The 22,936-nt window shown below is 39.8% G+C and overlaps 1 protein-coding gene across 1 annotated transcript in view; it reads right to left on the minus strand.

The window, feature by feature from the left end:
• Positions 1 to 11,902: 11,902 nt before the first annotated feature.
• The window catches only part of LOC119089249 (ankyrin repeat and sterile alpha motif domain-containing protein 1B-like), a 189,975-nt gene continuing 178,941 nt past the window's right edge, over positions 11,903 to 22,936 (minus strand). Inside the window, exons 3-4 of the mRNA XM_037211914.1 lie at positions 20,006 to 20,162; positions 11,903 to 12,406 (exon numbers count right to left, since the gene is read on the minus strand). Coding sequence (XP_037067809.1) covers positions 12,077 to 12,406; positions 20,006 to 20,162 — 487 coding nt within the window. The 3' untranslated portion in view covers positions 11,903 to 12,076. The remainder of the gene's footprint in view (positions 12,407 to 20,005; positions 20,163 to 22,936) is intronic.

Below are 22,936 nucleotides of genomic sequence, written 5' to 3' on the forward strand. Positions count from 1 at the left end.
ATGTGTTGGTTTCATACAGCTAAGGAATAAGAAGCGAAGTATCTTCAGAACACCTTTGAGGATCCCAGTCTCCGAGCGAATAGCTTTCTCACCATCAGCTCTCTATTAGAGGATTAAGGGTCCAGGATGAGAATCGTATAGAAACAACTCGGCACAGAGAATCACATTTCTGATCACTCAAGTTCATCAATATGATTAGATGAAGTCTAAAAAGAGTATTCTTGAGGCAGCCATCCATTAGGAACACATTACGAGAGATAATCTTAGATTAACACCACCTACCTAGAGCAGGAGTTAAAGCAAGAAAGCTCAGACTTAAGGAAGTGTACGACGCAAGTATGAATCTCAATGGATATTGAGCTCGTGCGTGATTTAGGGCTCTTTCGTTATTATATGTATTATTTATTCATTTTTAAAATTCACCGAAGTGACTTACTATAATTATTGAAGCAAGAGAACCATGATTTAATAATTACACTTATTGCTTTTGACTGGCACTAACGTCACAACATATTTACTGAGAGGGATTGAGGAGACCACACATTGGGGTATATATCTACTCTATATCGAGTGCTTTCCACGCAGGATATATACCGAAAACCCTACGCGTCTTGGACACGACATATCTCAGAGGAAAAAGATTCAAATAGATGAAGGCAGCATTGAGTTTTCAGGCATCACTCAGCCTAGAAGCGTCTCTAGCCCTGTATTTGATGCTTGTGCCAAACCAGTCTTATATGAAAGTGCTAACAACTGTTCCTCTAGTTATGGAGTTACACCTTATGCCATTTTTGTACGTCTAGATTCATGGAAATAATTACTGTAATGCACTCTCAGTACCAGCTTCAGACAAATTTAGAGTTTTAACTCTGCTTATGTAAATAAAAAAACCAGGATTTATAATCTCTTAGTTACTGTTGCTAATTGTAATAAAACATACCTTGCATAAACGTAACTAAGTCCTATCAAGTTAAGTACATGTAAAGTGTGAAAACTAGACTAAACAGAACTTCTCAGTCGGATTGCATACTCCCGTCTTAATCAGCCGTATATCTGAACGGATAACATAAAATGCTAATCCGTAGTTCTTTATAGACTATAATTAACACATTTTATGTTGTATGATCCTATAACCTCAACCAAAATAAGGCATTGCGCGCGGGTATACAGGGCTTTGAGGTGAACCTCACTGCAATTCTGTTACACTGAATTATTTTGTTATGTAGAATATGAGTATAGTGTATTGTTATCCTATATGTAGATCTAGAGCTATGTATACTCATGAGACTAGCATGATTTTAATGGACACATTCTGCCGGCTTATCATAATAAGTGGCTGAATAAATTCACACATATGGAAATTAAGAGAACACTTACTACATTTACTTTTATTAAATGTCATATTCCTGTGACTCCGATATTTGAGAGAAGATAATATTTTTTATAAATTTTGATCTAAAATCACTAAAAAGTTTCATTCATAACAGTGGTTTCTTGGTTGGACGGAGACCGTTTTCCATTTTCCCTTGAGACTATAGTACTATGTCGTACATTCTCACCATCAACATTTAATGACGCTCAGGTCTCTATCGCTAGCACTGCGTACTAGACGGCATCAAAGAGTCACTTATCATGTGTGGTTCAGCAGTATTTATAACAACACTCGTCACTGGCCTAGTCTATTTACTTCATGCTAGCTAATCTCTCTTATCTATGCGACAACACTTTCACAGCGCTTTGTTCAACCTTCTCTCGAACAGTAAAGGGATTCAGAACAACCATGTTCTCATATAAATGCCTTGTTGACTAATTCTCTTATTCTATATATACTAGTAAAAGAATCTTTAACTCAGTAAATAAAGGAGCATGATATAATCAACAACTTATCGAATATAGAGTACATAGGTAATAACTCATTTAAGGACTCCCATGTACTTACCTGCTCTAAGGATTGAGAAAGAGAGCAGAGGTATATCATGTAATAACTGCGTTTGCATCGATGAGAAGTGGCCGTGTGTGTATAGAGTTGTACGTTAGCCAGAGATTGATTAGTGTTAATCTGTATAGAATCTTGAAAAAGGCACATATTGTCCGAGTTCCAATCTGGTGCTGAGTCTGTGACTTGTAGTTGTGGGACCCCACTATCTGTATCTCGCATAGAGTTTCTGCGTGTATGCCACTAAGTCTTGGAATATCTAGAGGAGATCATCCACTGAAAGTTGATTTTGGTGTGATATGAACATAGATCTGGGTGAGACGCCATCGGAATCGCAGGCAGAGAGCGAACTACAAGGCCACTGTAAAGAATTGGGGGTAGTAACAGTTATAGCATGAGCGTCAGATCACAAGGAGGAAGAATACAGGCAGAGTCATTAGAAACAGGTATGTGCTTGAATGTTAGACGCTGAGATTGTGTGATGCTCGGTCACTTTCATTCCTTCACATGACATTTATACATCTTTTAGGAAAGGGCAGAGTACAAATGCCAATCCTGGGGCCACGTCTGTGACACCATAAAGTAAACATAGATCTCATATTCAACCAGCATGATAGTCATCTATTGAACTAGCAATTTGTTGCTAGATTTTATGATGAAGAGAAAAAGAAGGAACCAACTATAGGAGGCCAGTCAGTGAACATGAGCAGGGAGTTTACCTGGCGTAGCGCACGAGGATCACGCAGCAGGAAAACACGTCCGTGAGAATGCACGCTAATCAAGGAAGAGGTGGAGCAGGACGAACGAGCGCTTAAAGGAACGAGCGTAGTCTCCATCTACTGACAGCGTGGGCAATGGGTAAGGGAGAGACATGATTCTATGCCGCTAAACTCAAGCGGGCGCTAGAGAGGGGAGCTTCTGCGTCGAGGTTACTCAGAAAGAGAAATTACTACACACTAGGTCTAAGTTCAGATTCCAGATGCATTTCAATACAACTAAGCGAATGTTAAACTCGGAGAATCAAAGACAATCACATCGGCACCTTGGTTATTCGAGACCATGAATGTCGATTCATGATATTATCCGGGGATAAAAGAAGAATTCCAAAGGTAAAGAAGATCAGTCGCGAGAGAGAGAGGATCCTACGAGCTAGAGCTGATAAGAGATGTTACTCCTACAATTCTACTCTCCATGTGGCAGTAGGACTGATGCGAGGCAGTAGGACACGTTGCTGTGTATCGGAGTATACCTCCCCTGCAGAATGTGATCCCATATCCTCTCGAATTGGGCAACAGAGGCACATAATCACGCATACCGAGCACTATTTCCATACTTACAGAACTTGTAGATAGATTGGGCCAGGAGATATTTTAGCGAAGAAAAGGGAATAGACTCTAATTAGAGAGTGAGTGTTAGTAAGGAAGCAACATACAAAGCAACTATGAGTACAGTGAGATCCAAGAGACGTGTGAGCCACGAACGTTGTAAGCGAATTTGATTGGAGGAGGGCTGATTCATAACCTCATGATGGCGTCCTTCTAGAAGGCCGTGCTGTCGATGACACGCTTATATGGCAGAACGAGCTGAGCATCGAAGCATTGCTACGGTAAAAGATAGTCACATCAGTCTATGTGCGTCAACTGAGAGAGAATCCTTCTTGTTCCACGCAGGAGACACTGCACGCTGTGAAGCAATTAAGATGAGTCTGCGATTTATCATTCTGAACACCCCTAAAATAAGGAGAGTGGAGTATAGCCGTTAATAGATCAGACAATCCCACAAAGGAAACGACATCAGAGAAATCAACATCTGACACACGTTTATAAAAAACCAGGCTAAGAGTGTTTTATAAAAGTATAGCATAGTTGTCACACGTCTCTGGCGCAGCCTGCACGGCGACCAAGAGCGTGGCCAAAACACACTCAGAAAATAATAGCAAAATGGCCAAGAGCATAAAACAAGGACCTTGTATATTCGACAAAGCTATAGACAACCATGCGCTTTATACCCGAATGATACAAAAAAGAGCGGACATGACTCATTTGCAGCTTCTACACTGATCTAAGATACATATATAGTGTTTCTACTGTCTTTGCCTGTCCTCATTTAAAACAGCCCTATCGCATCATTATGCTTTGGATCTCAAAAAGCCTGTCTTATTCTCCTGCTCTCTCGATACAGTAGTGTAAAAGAGGCGGTAAAACCCTGGATTATATGAGCTTGACCTTTTTATATACAAGAGCAATACTCGTTACGTTCTTGGAAATAGCAAGTTCAATGGCACATACTATTGGGTATTTAATATACCTGACATTAAATTCTAACATAATATATGAGAAATCTCAACCCCACACTCTTCATCAAGAAGCAGAGTGCTCTGCACCTCAATCAGTTAAACACAGGCACCTTTCCACGATGATCCAAAAACAAACCAAACAAACAAACAAAGAAAGAAACTTCCTGTGAACCTGCTGCTACTTCAACCTTCTACTCAAGATCTTACTTCTCTTTACTCCGCTTTATCAAGGGTCCCCTTCCTTCTCACTGAAGTCCCTGTCTAGTTCCCTTATTGCTGTGACCTTGACACATGGCAGGCAATGCCTGGTACTCAGCACGCACTCAGTGAATGCATAGTGAACACAGGATTGTATGACGTCATGCTGTTGGGATTCCTCTTGTAACTACTTCACAGGGAGCTTTTCCATTAAATGTTCTTTACTCAGTTTCTTCTCTTCCCTGTACTTTTTCCTTACAGAAACATCTATTCCATGGTTTCGTCTTTCAATTTTTTGGAACTATTCCCTTATAGGGTAAGCCTGAATTACGTGATGCCCTTCAAACTCCATCACAAACAAATCCGCAACCAACCTGTTCCCTTTGTCATACCAAATTGTATGAGACGGTGGCCACCACAGGAAGAACTCTGCCTTTTGCTCTGGGTACAATGGAAAAGCAAGAGAGGTTTAGGAATAGAAAAGTGAAATGACCTGACTTCGCGGAATGGGGTCCTATCCAGCTACTATGGTGAAAACAGACTAATGAGAATCTGTCATAGACTGAACAGTTATGTCTCCCCCAAATCCAGGTGTAAAAATTTAATCCACACTGTGGCTTATTTGAACACAAGGCTTTTAAGGAAGTAGTTAAATCTTGAGAGCAGGGTGCTAATCTGATGGTACCGGTGTCCTTATAACATGACGCCACATCAGAGAACTCACTCTCCATTTATATATAGAAGAAATGTCACATGAAGGAAGAAATTAAGAAGGCAGGAGAAGATTGCTTGCCAAGAACAAGATTAGGATTAGCTGAAATGCTGATCCTAGACCTTGTAACCTATGGGGGGAAAATGAATTCCTCTTACATAAGCTATTCAGCCTATGGAATTTTGTCTAAGCAACTTAAACAGCGAAGTGAGGTAAAGGGAACCCAGAGAAACCCAGGAAGCAAGAGATGGTGAGGACGTGGATGAAGGTGATGCTGTGGAAGGTACTGTTCAATAGTGGACAAAGGTGATGCTGTGGAAGGTACTGTTCAATAGTGACCTTCTGAACACAACCACAGAGTCTGCAGATTTGCTCTGCAGAAAGGAAGGCAGAGCATGAAAGAGTCCAAAGTCTGGTGACACTGGAAGAACGTTACTGGCATTTGCTGAAATGGGAAGGAGCTGGTGCTTGGCAGGCTTAGAGAGGAGCAATGGATATAAAGGCTAAAGGTTCGGTTTGGGAAATGGGGAGTCTGGGCTGCTCATTAGCTATCCAATGATATATCCAGACTAATTTAGAGTTCAGAGTAAATTCCAGGGCAAAAAGAAAGAGAGAGGGAGGGAGGGAGGGAGGGAGGGAGGGAGGAGGGAGGAAGAGAAGAAAAGAGGGGGAGGGAGGGAAGGAGACAGAAAGAAAGAGAGAGAGGGAGAGAGAGAGAGAGAAAGAGAGAGAGAGAGAGAAGGAAAGAGAGAGAGGGAGGGAGGCAGAGAGGGAAGGAGGGAAGGAAGGAAGAGAAAGAGAGAGAGAAAGAAAGAAAGAAAAGAAAGAGAGAAAGAAAGAAAGAAAGAAAGAAAGAAAGAAAGAAAGAAAGAAAGAAAGAAAGAAAAAAAGAAAGAAAAAAAGAAAGAAAGAAAGAAAGAAAGAAAGAAAGAAAGAAAGAAAGAAAGAAAGAAAGAAAGAAAGAAAGAAAGAAAGAAAGGAACTTGGTATTTATCAGATACATATGTCATTGGAGCTAAGAGACTAAATGAGGTCCACACAGAAATCAGGGCAGACAAAAAGGAAGGATGTCTGCGCGCAAGGTCTCGGGACACCGATGGGTGGAGGTCAGGACAGGAGCAGGCAATCATGGGACCAGAAAGTGAGACACTACACTACGGCTCCTCCTCCTCCATGCCTTCTCCAACATGAATTTGCCACTCTTTGCCTATTTCACACGGAAACCACTAAGAAGATGGAGTTTCTGAGAGACGTGTCCTCTGTGTTACTTGACAGGAGCTTAAATTCTAGGCCATCCTGATTTCTAAGAGTTTTTCTCATCACACAGTCAAGTGAAAACCTACGAATGTCTGTCTTTGCTGCAGGCTCCCACTCAGGTCTCCCAGATCCTAGATCCTCTAAATGGTTAGCTAACAGTTCCCAATCACTTGTGGCCACGGTGGGTTGATTCTGCATTCCTAAATCGAGATACGATCACTTGTGTCCATCACAAACACATACTAGAACCTGTGTTTTCCTGTTGAAGCTATACCTCCAATGTTACGGGCTGTGTAACCTAATAATGCTGAGTTCAGGTTATCTTAAAAAGGACTCACAAAAATAAACAAATAAAAGTCAAATCAGAGAAAAGGGATGACAATCAAAAGGAATTGTGAAATCATGAGTGATATAGATATGATAAGATAAAAGGGTAGATTATTAAATCTACTTTTAAAGAACAACTTGTTTAAAAGGTTTTATATTACTATAGATTTTAGTTTATTGATACAAGTTTAAAGTTAGTTTTGTTATACTGTATATATATTTCTACTCTTGTTTGAGGTATTATGTTTATGTATCTCATTTAGATTGTAATGGATAATTAAAAAATACAGATTAACAATTAGTCTTCTATGATAGTCAAACTTACAGTCATGTTAAGTTTTCTAGGTATACTCAGATATAATTCAATTAGGTAGGTAATCTTCAAATACTTCAAAGACCTACAAAATATAGCATTTAAAATATTTTAAAAATTTAAACTTTCTAGACAGTGAGACATGTCTGCTCCTGACAGCACCAATTTACTTCAGAAAAGAGGATGGGCATCAAAGACACTCCATATGGAGTTTATCTTCACCTTGACAAAAATAGCCATTTGGGCAAGAAACTGGTTTTGCCTGGACTGCTTGATCAACTGGACATGCAGGACCCATAGGAAGGTGACCACTAAACTTTGCTTGGAGAAATGGTTCTTCAGGTTCCTACTTTGCAGAAGAAACTGCCAGAAATTCTACAGGACACAAAGAAAAATGACTGAGAGACTCTAGGCCTGTGGGCTAAAAACAGATGCCCCAACTTTACAAAGGAACATTAAGTGACTATCCAGGCTGCCAGCTGTCTCTGTCTACTCTCACAAGACTCCCAAAACTTGCTTGCATCCTTCTCCCATTTCTCAGATAATATTATATCCTTCTAAGGTCTTTGATGTAATTAAAGACTAGATAGTTATAATTTTCCTTAGTTATGATAAAAGATAAATTAGATATAAAACCTTAGACTCACAAATATAAGATAGATAGAATATCTTCTTTAATTTTGCCAAATACAAATAAACTAGCTATTATAAATAGACTAGACATTGTAACTGTAATTCTTGCTTGATAATTGTTTTGTTATATGTAATTTTACTATGTAAAAGTTAAAACCTTTCTTTAAAAAAAAAAAGAAAAGGGAAAATGCTATGGATATAACTCTATATAAATAAAATGCTGATTGGCCAATAGCCAAAAAGTATAGACAAGAAAAACAAACAAAAAAATTCTAAAAAATAAAAGGCTGAGACAGAGAGACACTGCCAGCCACCACCATAAAAAGCAAGACGCAAGGTACCAGTAAGCCATGAGCCATGTGGCAACTTATAGACTAATAGATATGGGTTCATTTAAAATATAAAAACTAGATAACAAAAAACCTACTGCGGCCATACAGTTTGTAAACAATGTAAGTCTCTACATGTTTACTTGGTTGGGTCTAAGCAAGTACAGAATTGACAGATAAAAGGGATTTGTCCTGACTGTGGGCCAGACAAGACTAAAAAACCTACAGCTACACATGAGAGTTTTTTTAAAGACAAGATATTACAATGTCGTTGTGTCCTTATGTGAATAATACAGGTGCAAAGGAGAAACCAAGTTAAAGAGAAGGGGACTATTGCCGGAGTGATGCATCCCAGCAGACAGGGGAGACAGAACCTACTGTACAAGGAAAGCACTGACCTGTTTATAAAGACTCAGAGTTCATTTACAGGACCAGGAAGGAAAGGTGGGTCTACGAGATGGCTCAGAGGATAAAGGTGCTTGCTGCCAAACCTGACAGCCCGAGTTCAATCCCCAGAACCTACATGGTAGAAAGAGAGAACTGACTCCTCACAAGTTGTTCTCTGACCTCCACATGCGCCATGGTGTGCACACGTGTGCACACACGCGTACTAAGTAGAAAACTGAATGTTAAAAACAGTAGTATAATTTGTGATTGTTTCCTCTTTCTCAATAAAATAAAAGTAAGATGAGTGAGAGTACAGAGAAGGAGGTGTTAAAATCTGGAGAAGGTTTTAAATTATCTAGAGAAGTTAGTATAAAGTTTATTTAATTGAGATGTATTCATTATACGCACTTACCTCACATCCCCTGTCACTATAAGGTGCTAATAAGAAGCTGTACTTTATTCAACTTTCATTTTAACAGCTCCCAGTATGGTAACTTATACTTTTGATTATTAACTTTGGGCAATTTTAGTGAATATTCATGGAAAGTATAATTGTCTTAATGTTGTGCTAATGACTAAACTCTTCAAGATTTAATCAAAGATATTTATAAGGAAGAAATACAGTTAAATCGCTAGTATAACATATTACTTTCACTCTCTAGTTACCAAAAATCAGGTTTAAAAACCCATAGAAAAGAATGGTAGTTCAAATACTGTGAGTTCATTCCTACTTTCTTAATAGGAATGGCTTTATTAAGAAAAATTTTAGGAGTAAAGCATTTATAAGTATATATAAGACAGGCTTGGCATCCCTAATATGAACATTAAAAGTCTGAAATATTTCAAAATCTGAAAGTTTTAAGGATTGACATGATGTCATAAATACAAAGTTCCACAGCTTCCTCATGACAGGTAACAGTCAAAATGCAGGTACACTAGATATAGTTTGAAATCACTTTCAGGCTTTATGTACAAGGTGTATACAGAACATAATAAATGTCATATGTGGTCTTTGGTCCTTTCCCCAAAATAAAAATATTTCATTATTTATATGCAAATGATCCAAGATTCAAAATCATCTGAAATACTTCTATCCCTAATCATTTCAAATAAGGGATAGTCAACCTACATGAAATTTAGCCAAACAGAAATCAAAATATTTTGTTTAATAGTTCAAATATGCTATAATTTAAAAATCGCTTAGAGAGAAAAAAAACTGCAGATAGCAAAATTTCCAGAGAAAATACTCATGTGACATTTCAAATATACATGCATACTTCCTTTCTCTTCCCTTCTTAGAATCACACTGTTGCCATAAGGCCCAGCCTGACCTAGCAGATCTTGACACAGACATAAAAATCTTGCTCTTCCAAAAGTCCTGAGTTCAATTCCCAGCAACCACATGGTGGCTCACAACCATCTATAATGAGATCTGGTGCCCTCTTCTGGCCTGCAGGGATATGTGCAGACAGAACACTGTATACATAATAATAAATAAATAAATCTTTTAAAAAAAAAAAAATCTTGCCTATCAGCTCACATGATGTCCACCCAGCCTCTGAGAGAGACAGGTATCTGATTTACAATTGACACAACACACCTGAAGAAAACCCAGACACTGCATGTTTGTGGGGCAGAAACATTGAAATAAAGCTATAACAGAGCTAGAAACTGCTTGCTGGTTAGCTTTCACAGTACCAGGAGGTGCTGTGCAGGCTGCTGGAGGAGAATTGTCCTCCACGGTCTCCGTTAGCTGTGCGCCCTGCACACTGACTGCTGTGGAGGTTGGAGTGAGAACGGCCTTCATGTACTTGAATGCTTGGTCCCTCCCTGGTAGGTAGAACTGTTTGGAAAGAATTAGGAGGCGTGGCTTTGTTGGAGGTGTGTCACTGGACGTGGGCTTTAAGGTTTCAAAAGCCCAAGCCATTCCCATCTAGTGTCCCCTCCCTCTCTGTCTACCCAACCCCCAACCCCATCACATGCTTGTTGTCTCAAGATGTGAGCTCTCAACTTCTGTACATGCCTGCTGCCATGCTCCCCACCATGATGGTCATGGAATAAACTGACTCTCTGAATCTGTAAGTCCCAACAAGTGTTTTCTAAATTGCCTCTGTCCAGCAATAGAAAAATTACTAAGACAACTACCCATCAGTCATACAAGATGTACCCGCTGTTGTGACTGCTAGAGAGATAACCAACCATTCTCTGGCTGTTCACAGACAAGAATCCACACCTGCAGCTGCAAATGTGATAATAGTCCCAAGTAGGGAAACTGCTAAACAGACCTGATGTGCCCGCCAGATTACCTTCTAAATAATGGTATTTATGCCCATATATGAGTGCTCCTGTTAGCCTTGGTTAGAGGCGCTCCTTCTGCTGTGGGCAGTGGTAGCTGCAGAGACTCCAGACTGGTTAAAGTGCCGAGAATAATCGACTGTTGACTGCTCAGCCTTAAACAGAGCATTTATAGCAACTCCCCCAAGCCTCTAGAAATATTCCCAAAGAGGGGAAAGAAAGGATGTAAGAGCCGAGGAAAGAGTGGAGTGTTGTGGACTGTTGTCCTCTGGACATGACATGGCCACTGTGTTCCTGAAAACATGACAGCTGAGATTACCTGCACAAGATTGGGCATGTCAACATTCAATCAGGGAGAGAGGGCGGGCTAACAAGGGCACCCTTCCTTGGAGGCTTATAGACAGCTAACAGTTGCTAAGAGGCAGGTGGTACGGTCTCATTATTTCTTTGGGATTTACAGGCAGACAATGGTTGTTTGGAGTAGGAAAGACACTTTCATCAATGTCATGACTACAAGAGGTTGTCCATGTTCTTTTAGATAACTCTTCTTCCATTCTCTCTCTCTCTCTCTCTCTCTCTCTCTCTCTCTCTCTCTCTCTCTCTCTCTCACACACACACACACACACACACACACACAAATATATATTCATGCACATAAAATAATTTTTAAACACTCAAATTGCAATTTTTTCACTGCATTTTTTTCTGAGTCTCCTTGAACACAGTGACTGGTCACTAGTTAGTAGAGATGGTAAATTATATTGGAAAGTGACCCAGAACTTCATCAGCAAATCGAAGCCCACAGTCTGGTTTTATCATCTGTGTCTGAGACAAAAAATTTTAAATCTCTGATTCTAATTCCTAATCTCTTTATTGGAAATTGATAGTACTCCACCTGATAGGACAGTTGGAACCACTGGATTCTAAGTGGGTCAGCTAAGCATTGTGACTATGCTAAAACATTAAGCGTTAGGGCTGGAGAGATGGCTCAGCCACTAAGAACACTTTCTACTTTTGTAGAGGACCCAGGTTTGTTGCTAGCAACAATGTGACAGCTCATTACTATACATAACTCCAGTTCCAGGGGATTCAATGTCCCACACGGGGCATGTACATGCACCACAGTCAAAACACTCATATGCACAAAATAAAAACAAAGAAATCTTAAAAGACTAAAATAAATAAAAAGTTAAATTCATTCACTAAGTTTTACCTGACTTTCTACGGTACCAGGCTGTAGGTGAAATGCCAGGAAAAAGAAAACAGTTACTCATGATACCACCCAAAACCTCCATCTACTCATAACCCACGGCCCTCCAGTTATCACAAAGGGAGAGCTTGTGCTTTAACTCCCCACGTGCTCCCAGAAGCAGGCCGTGCAGCCCCGTCACCTTTAAATGCACGGATGGCTGGCTAAGGGACTCACTTGACAGCTCACATCCATTCCCGCCTCCAGCAGCACCTGTACAACCGCCTTGTGACCGTTGCGGGCGGCGAGGTGCAGCGGCGTGTGCTTGCGGGTGTTACAGCTCATTAGATTCGGGTGCGCGCTGATGATCATCTTCACCACCCGCAGCCGTCCGTAGAGCGCTGCCAAGTCCAGCGGCGTTTCCAGTTTGCTGTTCCTGATCGTAGGGTCCGTGAGCTCTTCTAGGAGAACGGCAACCACTTCTGAGTGTCCGTACTGAGCTGCACAGTGGAGGGCGGTTTCATTCTCATTGTTCTATGTAAGGCGGAGATACAAAAGGCCATGTCTTCAGAATGGAATTAAATCAGCCATCAGACGCAATCATTTATAACTTGGAAATGTATAAGATTGGAAATGTAAACTCAAATGTAATATATGTAGTAAGTATATCTAACTGACTTTTATATTGGATAAAAATAATCATCATTTTTTTACATCAAAATCATGTTTTAATTTTATCACTTCAATATGAAAAATCAAACTTTTCTCTGCATCACACAGTCCAGCTTCCAAGAATGATGATTTAGCCACGATAGTTAATGGCCCTGCTGGGTCCAGATGGCCAATGTTCCCTGCACTGTACATGCCTCCTTTATATTTGTTAATAAGGAAGATTAACAATTATACTTTTAATGGTTGACTTTGCAGACAAGACTTGAGATGATATATCCTTGATGATGAGAGATTTACAGAAATGTTACCCAAATTGTTTCATTTTATTTTAAATAAGTAGAAACCATTGCTTTTATTATAAATATGATCAGTTGTTGTATGATATTTTGTGTGTGACAAATGAAGTTTTCCTGGAGATCAGAGAAGCAGAGCAGTCAGCCACCAGAGACTTCTTACCACTAAGAACTCTCAGACACAATGGAGCATCCTATCTCTACGAATCCTCAGACTGAATGGGAACGATCCTGTCTCTCAATCTTCAGACTGAATGGGGCTGAGATCCTGTCTCCACCTGCCTTATATTCCTACCTCTACCTCCCTAGTGCTAGAATTAAAGATATGCACCACCATTGCCCAGCTCTGTTTCTCTTTTAGACTGGTTTAGTCTTGTGTAGCCCAATGTAGCCTTGAACTCCTGATTTTCCTGCTTCCTCCTCCCAAATGCTGGGATTAAAGGTGTGTTCCACTACTGTCTGGCCTGGCTAGCTCTGCCTTCTGATCTCCAGGCAACCTTTATTTGTTTATTGTATAAACAAAATCTCATACAACAGCCAGTAATAAATATAAATAATTGCTTCTCTTCTTGGCAAAAAGAATGAGGAATCCTCTCCCTAAGAGAAGATGATAGCCTCCTTTTGAAAACACAGGTAAAAATCATGCCTCAACTCATACCCAGACAAGTAGCCAAAAACACCAGTGTACAGCATTTGCAGCTGATAGGAATTCCTATTGAAAAACCAAAGAGATTTTTCCAGAAATTTAACTAGGTTTTTTGTTTGTTTGTTTGTTTGTTTTAATGAATTCAGTAACAAGGCAATGGATCCTTCACACAATTTTGGCAATTGGGTTGGGGATTTAGCTCAGTGGTAGAGCACTTGCCTAGCAAGCGCAAGGCCCTGGGTTCGGTCCTCAGCTCCGGAAAAACAAACAAACAAACAAACAAACAAACAAACAATTTTGGCAATTGACTTGGATAGATGGTGGTCTTGGTATGTCAAGAGGTGGCAGAGTCCGCCAGGAGAACTGTGAACGAGAAATGTTAACAACAGAAGTGAAATGGCACTGAACTAGGACTCCAGAAAGATCAGCTGCCCTTACCACAGCCACCATCACAGTTAACAGCAGGCATCGGACACAGTCTCATTTCATGTATCTACTCACTTAACCCTTGTTATAAGATGGAGACCAACATTACCATGACTCTCACCTGGAGGGTGAGGCCACTAAGGTACCAAAGAACTGAACGACAGGTCTTTGATTACACAGCCATTCCGTGGTGTGTACGGGTACCATGAAGTCAGAGATGGTGCTCGACGTCTCTTTGTATTTCCCCAAAGCCTGTGGTACAACAGCATCACCTCAACTCACTCCACAGCTCACATCTCTTCCAACCTCCAGCAAGACCTGCACCACAGCTTTGGGACCGCTGATGATAGTGATGTGAGGTGACATGTAGCCCATGACTGGAACCAGGTAGCCCAGACCTGCCAAGTCTGAACCATCAACATACCAGGGGTGACGTCACACACTGGCCGAACAACTACCAACGTTCCAACACCGTCTCCTTCACCCCTCTGGAGATCTTACACATTCGGTATTAATATAGCTACTTCATGGGTAAGGAGACTAAAAATGAAAAACGTCACACTACATCGAAGAAGAACCGGGATCTTTTGGACCTGTCAAAACCTAAAGCCTACGTTCTCACTGCCTCCATCTGTGGCTACAATGTAATCTTAAAATTTTCCAGAGATTTCACCCAAAGAGCACTGGGCTAAGAGAAAATAGTAGCTCTGTATTTACTTCTTATATAGTAGCTCCTATCAAAACAAATGGAAAAGAACAATTCAAACCCAAACAGACCTTGATCTTCCAGGACAAAAAAACACCCCAGGCTTGTACTGGCCTAAAGAAAAATTCAAACCAGTAAATTAAGGAGCTGGGGGAAAGATTTGAAAACTTAAAAGACTTGGTGGTGTGGGGTGTGTATAGAATCCAGACAGGGCAATAGGAGAGAAAAAACATAGAGGCAATGTACTCTTTAGAGACAGTGGATAAAAAGCTGGGGTCAGACAGACGGGAGGCAATCTACTGAAGATATTTCTCCCACTGTTCGCAAAAATTAACCATGTGCTTAGTTTGGTGTTTTAATATAATTTCCATCCTCATAGAGACTGACTACATATAGTTTTAGACTTCCTAATTTTTCAGTCTGACTGTTCTACACGCTTGATAAAAGCCCCCAAGCTTATTACTCTAACACATGAAAATATGACATAAAAATATGCTTCCTGACCAACCCAATTTCCCCTTGGTCTAAAAAGGACTGAATCTTATTTTTCAAACTGTAATATCTCTCTGAGAAAGAGGAAGGCCAATTATGAAGTAATGATGCCTCAAAGATCCCTCTACTTTTCCACAGCCCATAGTCTAGAAAATAAGAACAAAATTGTAAGTTCTTCTAATAATACCAATTAGTGCTATTCAAATCTCAGGAGAAATTATCTCCATCATTAAAGACCTATTTAGGAGACAATGTTCACAGGTTTTTATCCACAATCAACATATGCTTGGGCCTTCTTATCCATTGAGACTACAATTGTGGAATCTTTAAAAAGGCAAGATTACATACTTGTGTCCACACCCACTAACAGCCTAAAAAAGAAACATCTTACTCAAAATGAGTAGACAGTGATGATGTATCGATTAATAATTGCTAGTGTATCTATAGAAAACATTCTTTAAAGGTTCTCAATCCTTCAATTTTTAACCAGATAGGTATTCTTTGAAAATGAGCAACAGAAAGAAATGACTGAAAAAAAAATCCATTTACCCAAAGACCTGAGTTCAAAGAGAAACAGCCGACACACAAGGAGAGTTCAAGCTCCAGCAAATGGCAAAGACAAAGCACTTTGGAGATAAGGGGCCTCTGATTTTTGCCCCAGTAGTAAATTAAAGAGAAAAATAAAGGCAAGGTAAAAGAGGAGACAGGTGAACATACACAGAACCCACAGAACATGAGAAGGAAAGAGAAGGACACCATACTGTCTGCACTGCTGCCACATACCAGAGTTTATTTTTCTTACTCTTATTAATTGTGGAGATCTTCATACGTGAGTGCTGCACCTACACCACACTCTCACCCTCCCCTTCCCACCCCCAGCTCCTCCCCTGCTGCCCCTCCCTACCAAGCCCATTACCCATTCAGCATGTATACCCATTACTCATATATACGCCTGAGTCCGGGATGTCCTGACCCCTTGGACGCCGTTGCCTGCGTTTGTATCACTGCTTCTGTACAAAACAGCATGGTGAACAGGATCCACCTGGAAGTGTTAGTTCACCCCATTCTCAGCCCCTTTGATCCTGGGACCATCCTCACCTGTGCAGTAAGAACATTGTCTTCTCTACAAACCCTGCAGTGTGGTTCATAAACCAAGAGATAACATGTAGGGAGCTTTTCTAAATGTCAAAATGTAAGACTGACTGCCTGAAATATTTTTGAAAATAGACTCCCTGATATTTTTAATCTGGATGTTTTATAAGCTCAGTAGGAGCCCCAAGGTTATTTTAAAGCATGGAAATATGACATAGAAAAACATGCTCTGCTAACTGGCGTTATTTAAACTTATAGTATATACCAACCAATAAGACCACGATCCACAATTTCAGCTACTTATACTCAGCAAAAGGTCTGAAATATTAAATGGAAAATTCCAGAAACAGTTCATATGTTTTAAATCACATGCTGATCTGAGCATGATGAAATCTTGAACCATTCCGCTCCATCTCAGCTCTGACATGAATCATCCCTGGCAACACGTAATGGCCATCTCATCCATCAGATCCGATGTGCCACGGCAGAGCTGGTGTTCAAATGACCCTTATTTTACTAAATGACCCAGAGCACTGAAGCGGTGATGCAAAGGAGGACCATGAAGAAAAACACAGACGGACAAACAAACTCTGGCACTATGTGGCAGCACAACCAAAGTATGACAGAAGCATTAAATGAGTTTTTTTTAAAGTCACTTGCTAACTAGTGAAACGTGACATAAACATTAGTGCTTTTCCCAAGTAACAACAAGAGCATTTTGAAATGGAATAGCTTACAAATGCTTTCCAAAAGAAAATCTGAAACGATATATGGGAGTATTAGTACTAAGATTTCCATCAGGGAGCCAGGCGGTGGTGGCGCATGCCTTTAATCCCAGCACTCAGGAGGCAGAGGCAGGCGGATCTCTGTGAGTTCGAGGCCAGCCTGATCTACAAAGAGAAACCCTGTCTCAAAAAAAAAAAAAAATTCCATCAGGGGAATTGGACAACAATGTACCCCACATGGGGAAGGAGGGAAAACCATATAAGAAGTCAAAGATCCTTTTCAGAAAGCACAATGAAGCAATAACTACGGTGCATAATTTCGATGGCATGACTGTAATTGACTAAGGATCTGAAAACCCTTTCAAACGTTGACTACATTTCTTAATAGATGCGTGATGGGCCAATTCTTCTTCTCTAAGGTCATGGCCCTAGACATTCACCAGGCTGAGACAAGGATGAAGGGAATGTAGATGCAGTGCTCGGTACAACTTCCGAAACATGGTAAACACTCTAAGTAATGGGATGTAGGGGGGGTAACATCAGTGTGAAGACCTAGAATCACAGTTCAAGTTTGGGTCACCCGGGAGCATGTGACCTTAAACAAGTTACTTAGCTTCGCTGAGCTTGGTTTTTCATCTATAAAATAGGAAAGATAATTTCATTTCTGAAAAGAATTAAGTAACATTGCGCAGGTGGAAGTACTTAGATCAATGACTGACTTCCTTTAGCCCTCAGTTAATGTTGATTTTCGTTTCTTCCCGATGCTGTTTGAATACGTAAAAGTTCCTAATTAGCTAGAATATTTATATACCATTTGGGGGGGGGGGAGCTAAAATTCAAGTTACTTATAAGAATAAAATCCCCACATCTGACCCTCGGAAGTAATGGTATAGAGTGGGAGGACAGGTTTCAAATTAAAAGTCCCAAGGTGTCCGGAGGACAGCTAAGCTTAGCTGGTAAAGACCTAAGCTCCATCTCACAACCCACATTGAAAAAAAAAAGAATCAGGAGGCATGCTGGCACAGGCTTGCAGTCCCTGAGCAAGCCGGGGCACGAGGGTCCCTGGGCTCACCAGCCAGCCCGAAAACCTTGTCAGTGAGCCCCAGGTTCCAAACAAAGCAGGGTACCCAACATCTGAGGAATAACATGGGCCTCAGCTTCCACACGCACATCCACACAAGTGCACATGCAAACACATACTGGCCCACACAGCCACCCCAGCACGTGCCTGCACAGGCACACACACGTACACACACACACATACACACACACACACACACACACACACACACACACACACACAGACACCAACAACCGAACAGTCTCAAGAAATGTTCAACTTGTTGCCAACAAAACAGCAGCACACAGTAACAGAAATGGAAAAAAAAAATTAATTGCAGTGTCCTTAAGAGGAAATTTTTCATAATTCCATCAATGTTCATTATTACCAAAAACAAATGTTTCTCTCAAATCATACCAATATACTTATGCCATCTGAAAATGTCAGCTTTCAAATATAAATGAACTGGATGTTTCTTATTTTTGTGTCGTTGAAAGAACATTTGTTTATGTGCATTAGCATCCCTTCCTGTAACCTTGGGCTGTTGCGCTCACACTTGCGCTCTGCAGACAGTTTTAAGGATAACCACCAGATGGCTCATCCTGTAAAGGATCGAAGTTCTGCCTCCTCAGGACCAGAAAAGGATGCTCACAAATTTCCTTTTAGGATAGGATGACTATAAAGATAGTCCTGTCTGTCATTTTTAAAAGACTTCAACGCATTCTAATTTTGAAATCCTACATTTTGGTAACATCACAAACCCCAAATTTTAATTGTCATAAAAAAATTAAAGTACTTTCCCAACAAACAAAATTCTTTTTGCAGATTAATCTGCATTCAACATTGCATGTGGTTATAAATTTTTTCTTTCTCTCTGTTGTTTCAAGCTAGTGATACTTTCCATTCTTACTTACTCTCAATTTCAGCCAAAGGTCTGCAAAGTCTATAACTATTTGAATAATATGGTAATTGTCCTTTAATTAGAAATGCTTGTCCTGCAGTAATCTATTTACATCGGTATTGGACAGCCGCCAACCTGCAGCTTAATACCGAGGCTGTAACTCACTTGTTGGACTGCATGCTGATGGCAAATATAGTCTTACAAAGTGGAAACAGTAGGGATGTGCAGAGCTCGGGATGTCTGCTACACTGGTAAGGAGGCCACAGTCTCTCAGACCTGCACTCTTACCTGTTTTAATGCTCAGAGGTGAACTCCTCTCTAAATATGTTCATTGTTATAATACAGATATTATGCCCTTGCAAATACTCTGCCTTTATCTACCATGATTATAATGCTCTGTGGTCTGTGGTGCTCAACTTACTCGAGACATATCTATCTCTCTCTCTCTCTCTCTCTCTCTCTCTCTCTCTCTCTCTCTCTCTCGTGTGTGTGTGTGTGTGTGTGTGTGTGTGTGTGTGTGTGTGTGTGAGTCTGTGTCTTTAGAGGGAATTTTTAACTGACTATGAGTCTAGAAACTGTGTGCATTGTATTTTACATATTGATTCCCAAAAAGTATACTTAACTGTGAAAATGCTACGTAAATGGAAAGCATTATGCAAATGATCATTGTAAACATTGTTTTAGCATTTAAAATTTTATCAAAGAACACTAATTCTCATTACAAACATAAATACTGTTCTATCTTTAAATATTCAGCAGATAAAAAATGGATGATTATATTAGGCATGCAAAAATTTTACAATGGTTTCCTTCATGTGAGATATTTTTCACAAAGTATCCTCCCAAATGCTTTAATGCCTGTGCACGATATCCAAGATCTGTACTGCTTGTGCATGATATCTAAACCTATAGTCTCTGTGCATCACATCCGAACCCACAGTCTCTGTGCATCACATCCAAACCCATCTAAGAATTGTTCAAATGTTTCCTTTAGGAAATTCAGAAGTAGAATGTTTTTTGGCAAGGTGAAGATAAAATTTATCAATACTTCCATGCGGCTTTGCCTTTGCAAAGCCTGAGAGTGAATTACAATGTGTGAACAAACGTTCGACGAGGGCACCTGTTCATTGACTCTGGAATGTGACGGTCCGTGATGGATGAGAATCTTCACAATCTCCACGTCTCCTTTCCAGGCAGCCAGATGAATGGGAAAGTAACCTTTGTTGTCGGCCACGTTTGTGGATGCCTCATACTGAAGTAGCTTGAGAACTATGTCCCTGAGGGAAAAAGTAAACAAAAAGAAAAAAGAAAACAACAGAAAAGAAAATAGGCTGAACAACACAGATTATTAGATTACTATGAATACTTACTATAGTCTAGGTGGCATTTATAACAAACGGTCAGTCATTCAAGGCACTACAATTTAAGACTGGGATTAAAAGTTTCATAGCTGACATACTATTTTAGTTAGAAAATACTCAAAAGCTCTCCCAAATCACACATATACATCACACACACACACATACACACACACACACACACACACACACACACACACACACACACGAATATGCATATAGGCAGAGCATTGACTAAGCAATAAAATTACATAATAGAATGCATTTGGACAATATATATCTTTTTTTTTTGGTTTTTTCGAGACAGGGTTTCTCTGTGTAGCTTTGCGCCTTTCCTGGAGCTCACTTGGTAGCCCAGGCTGGCCTCGAACTCACAGAGATCCGCCTGGCTCTGCCTCCCGAGTGCTGGGATTAAAGGCATGCGCCACCACGCCCGGCTCCACAATATATATCTTATTGTGTTAAATGAATGAGTTAAGTCAATAAAGTGTTACATCATCACCTCCTCCTGTTTTGTGAATGAACTGTCTTTCCAGATAATCCATACCCAAGAACTAGCCTGAATCAAAAGCTGAAGTCGTAAGCAAATGCCCTATTACCAAAAACTAAAGTTATCATGTACCGAGATAAATTTAGGGGGTTTAAATGTCACCCCTAGAGAGAACTGGAATGAATGACTTAAGATGTATATAAAAGTGAAATTTAGGTCTGTGGATAAGGGAGCTAACAACCTAAGTATTGTACTAGATCATGGTTAAAAAAACAAACTTTGGTGGCTGTTCAGCCACAGCACAGACTGTGATGGAATGTCTGATCCACCCTGCTTTCTTCTTTCTCCTTCAAGCCCAGGAAGTGATCTCAAGAACGGAAGACCCTGAAGAGAGACATTCCATCGGTGGCGAAGTCGCAGGACAGCTCACATGCTACGCATAGGCTTCTGTATTTAAAACCCACCAGACTTCCATAGTAAAAACCTTCATTGAAATAATCCCAGGAAGAACTGATTGATAATTATTAGCATATATTATACTGAACTTTGTACATAACAACCCAAAAACGTAATTCTAAACCAAAATTGTCTTTTCATTTGGCTGCATTTAGACACAAATTCTAATAATTCATTAAGTGAAACTGCAGCCAGACACGTGTGTAAAGGCAGGCAAAAATACTTACGTTATACAATTACAAATTAAAGTTGATCCTTAGGTTTAAAAAATCACCCAATTATTATTTCTATAATAATCTCAATTTAAATTTTTCATGAGGTTAAGCTAAGAGTAATAAATGAGAAAAATAAGTGGCCATTTAAAAAGAAGTGAGGTTAGACTCCCAATAGCTCTCAAGAAACAGATGTAACACAAAAGAACAATAAATGGTAAATCACACAGTTAAAAATGCAGCCTAAACATCAGCTGCAGGATATATAAAGTTGTGATGCAAAAAAAGAGAGAAAAAGAGAATATATTATAGAAATACTTATGGGTTCTAAAGAATCTTAGTCTTCTAATGATAAGACGTCTGAGAAAATAAGACATAAATCATATCCCTTTTAAGAGCTGATTGTATTTTATGTGTATGTATATGTGTGTCCGTATGTACACAAGCATACATGGATGACAGTGAAGACCACAATAAGTCAGAGCCCCTTGAGCTGGAGTTAGAGGCAGTTTCAGCCACCCACTGGGGGTGCTGGGAACAGACAAGTCCTCTAGAAGCGCTCCTAACTGCTGAGCCATCTTTCCAGGCCCATACATTATTTCCCAACATATCCTTTAAAAATTACAATTCAACAAAATCTGAATTTAGAAGGCTGGGATTTGTGACTCAGCTATGGGAACTACCCAACTTTTCATTTTTGCATGATTTTCTTTTCCTTCCTGGAAAAGACATTAGAACAACAAAGTAGTATCTACTGCTGAAGCCTGGTAAGACTACTAAATGGGATTACAAAGGTCACGTGATAACTAGTAACTCACTGTGTAAGCATGAGTATTTGTATCAAATAAGAACATAAACAAGAAGTAGAACTCGACATTTACCCAGTTCACATGATTCTATCTCTGCCACATGAGCACTGTTCTAGAGTCTTCAATTCTGAGATAAGAACATGATGAGTGAGGAACAGGGATCCCATCAATAGTTATGAATTAAGAAAAACCCACTAAGAATCTGGCTTGAAGTCCCAAATCTCCACTAGTTAATAATTTAGCTACCTGAAGCAAATCAAGTATTTTCCTTGTCTCTTTCACTGTTAATATGGAATTTAGATATTACACTCTGCTATCAGCTTCATGGAGTTGTGATGTGAATCCAGTGGAAAAGTTACAGCTGTGGATTCTACATAATCCAGACTATGCTCAGGGAGGGCTGTTGTACTGCTGAACAATTTCAGAGATTTTTTTTTAATAAAAATGAATTAGCACTTAAAAGGTAAAATAAAACCAAAGGAGGCAGGTCAAACTAAATACCAAATTCTAAGTAGAATTTTTCCTAGAATAAAATCAATTGCTCCAAATTCATAGTAAAGCCTTTAATTTTATTTCTTAATATCTATGCAAAAAAAAAACCATCTTAAAACCTTCATAAAAATTGTTCCTTAGTTTTGTATATAGTTTGGTTTTATGTCCAGGAGTTTATGCGTTAAATTTATTTCTCATTACAAGAACCCAGTCTAACTATAGTATCTAGAAACA

Source organism: Peromyscus leucopus, chromosome 18 (genome assembly GCF_004664715.2).
Source record: "Peromyscus leucopus breed LL Stock chromosome 18, UCI_PerLeu_2.1, whole genome shotgun sequence".
NCBI lineage: Eukaryota > Metazoa > Chordata > Mammalia > Rodentia > Cricetidae > Peromyscus > Peromyscus leucopus.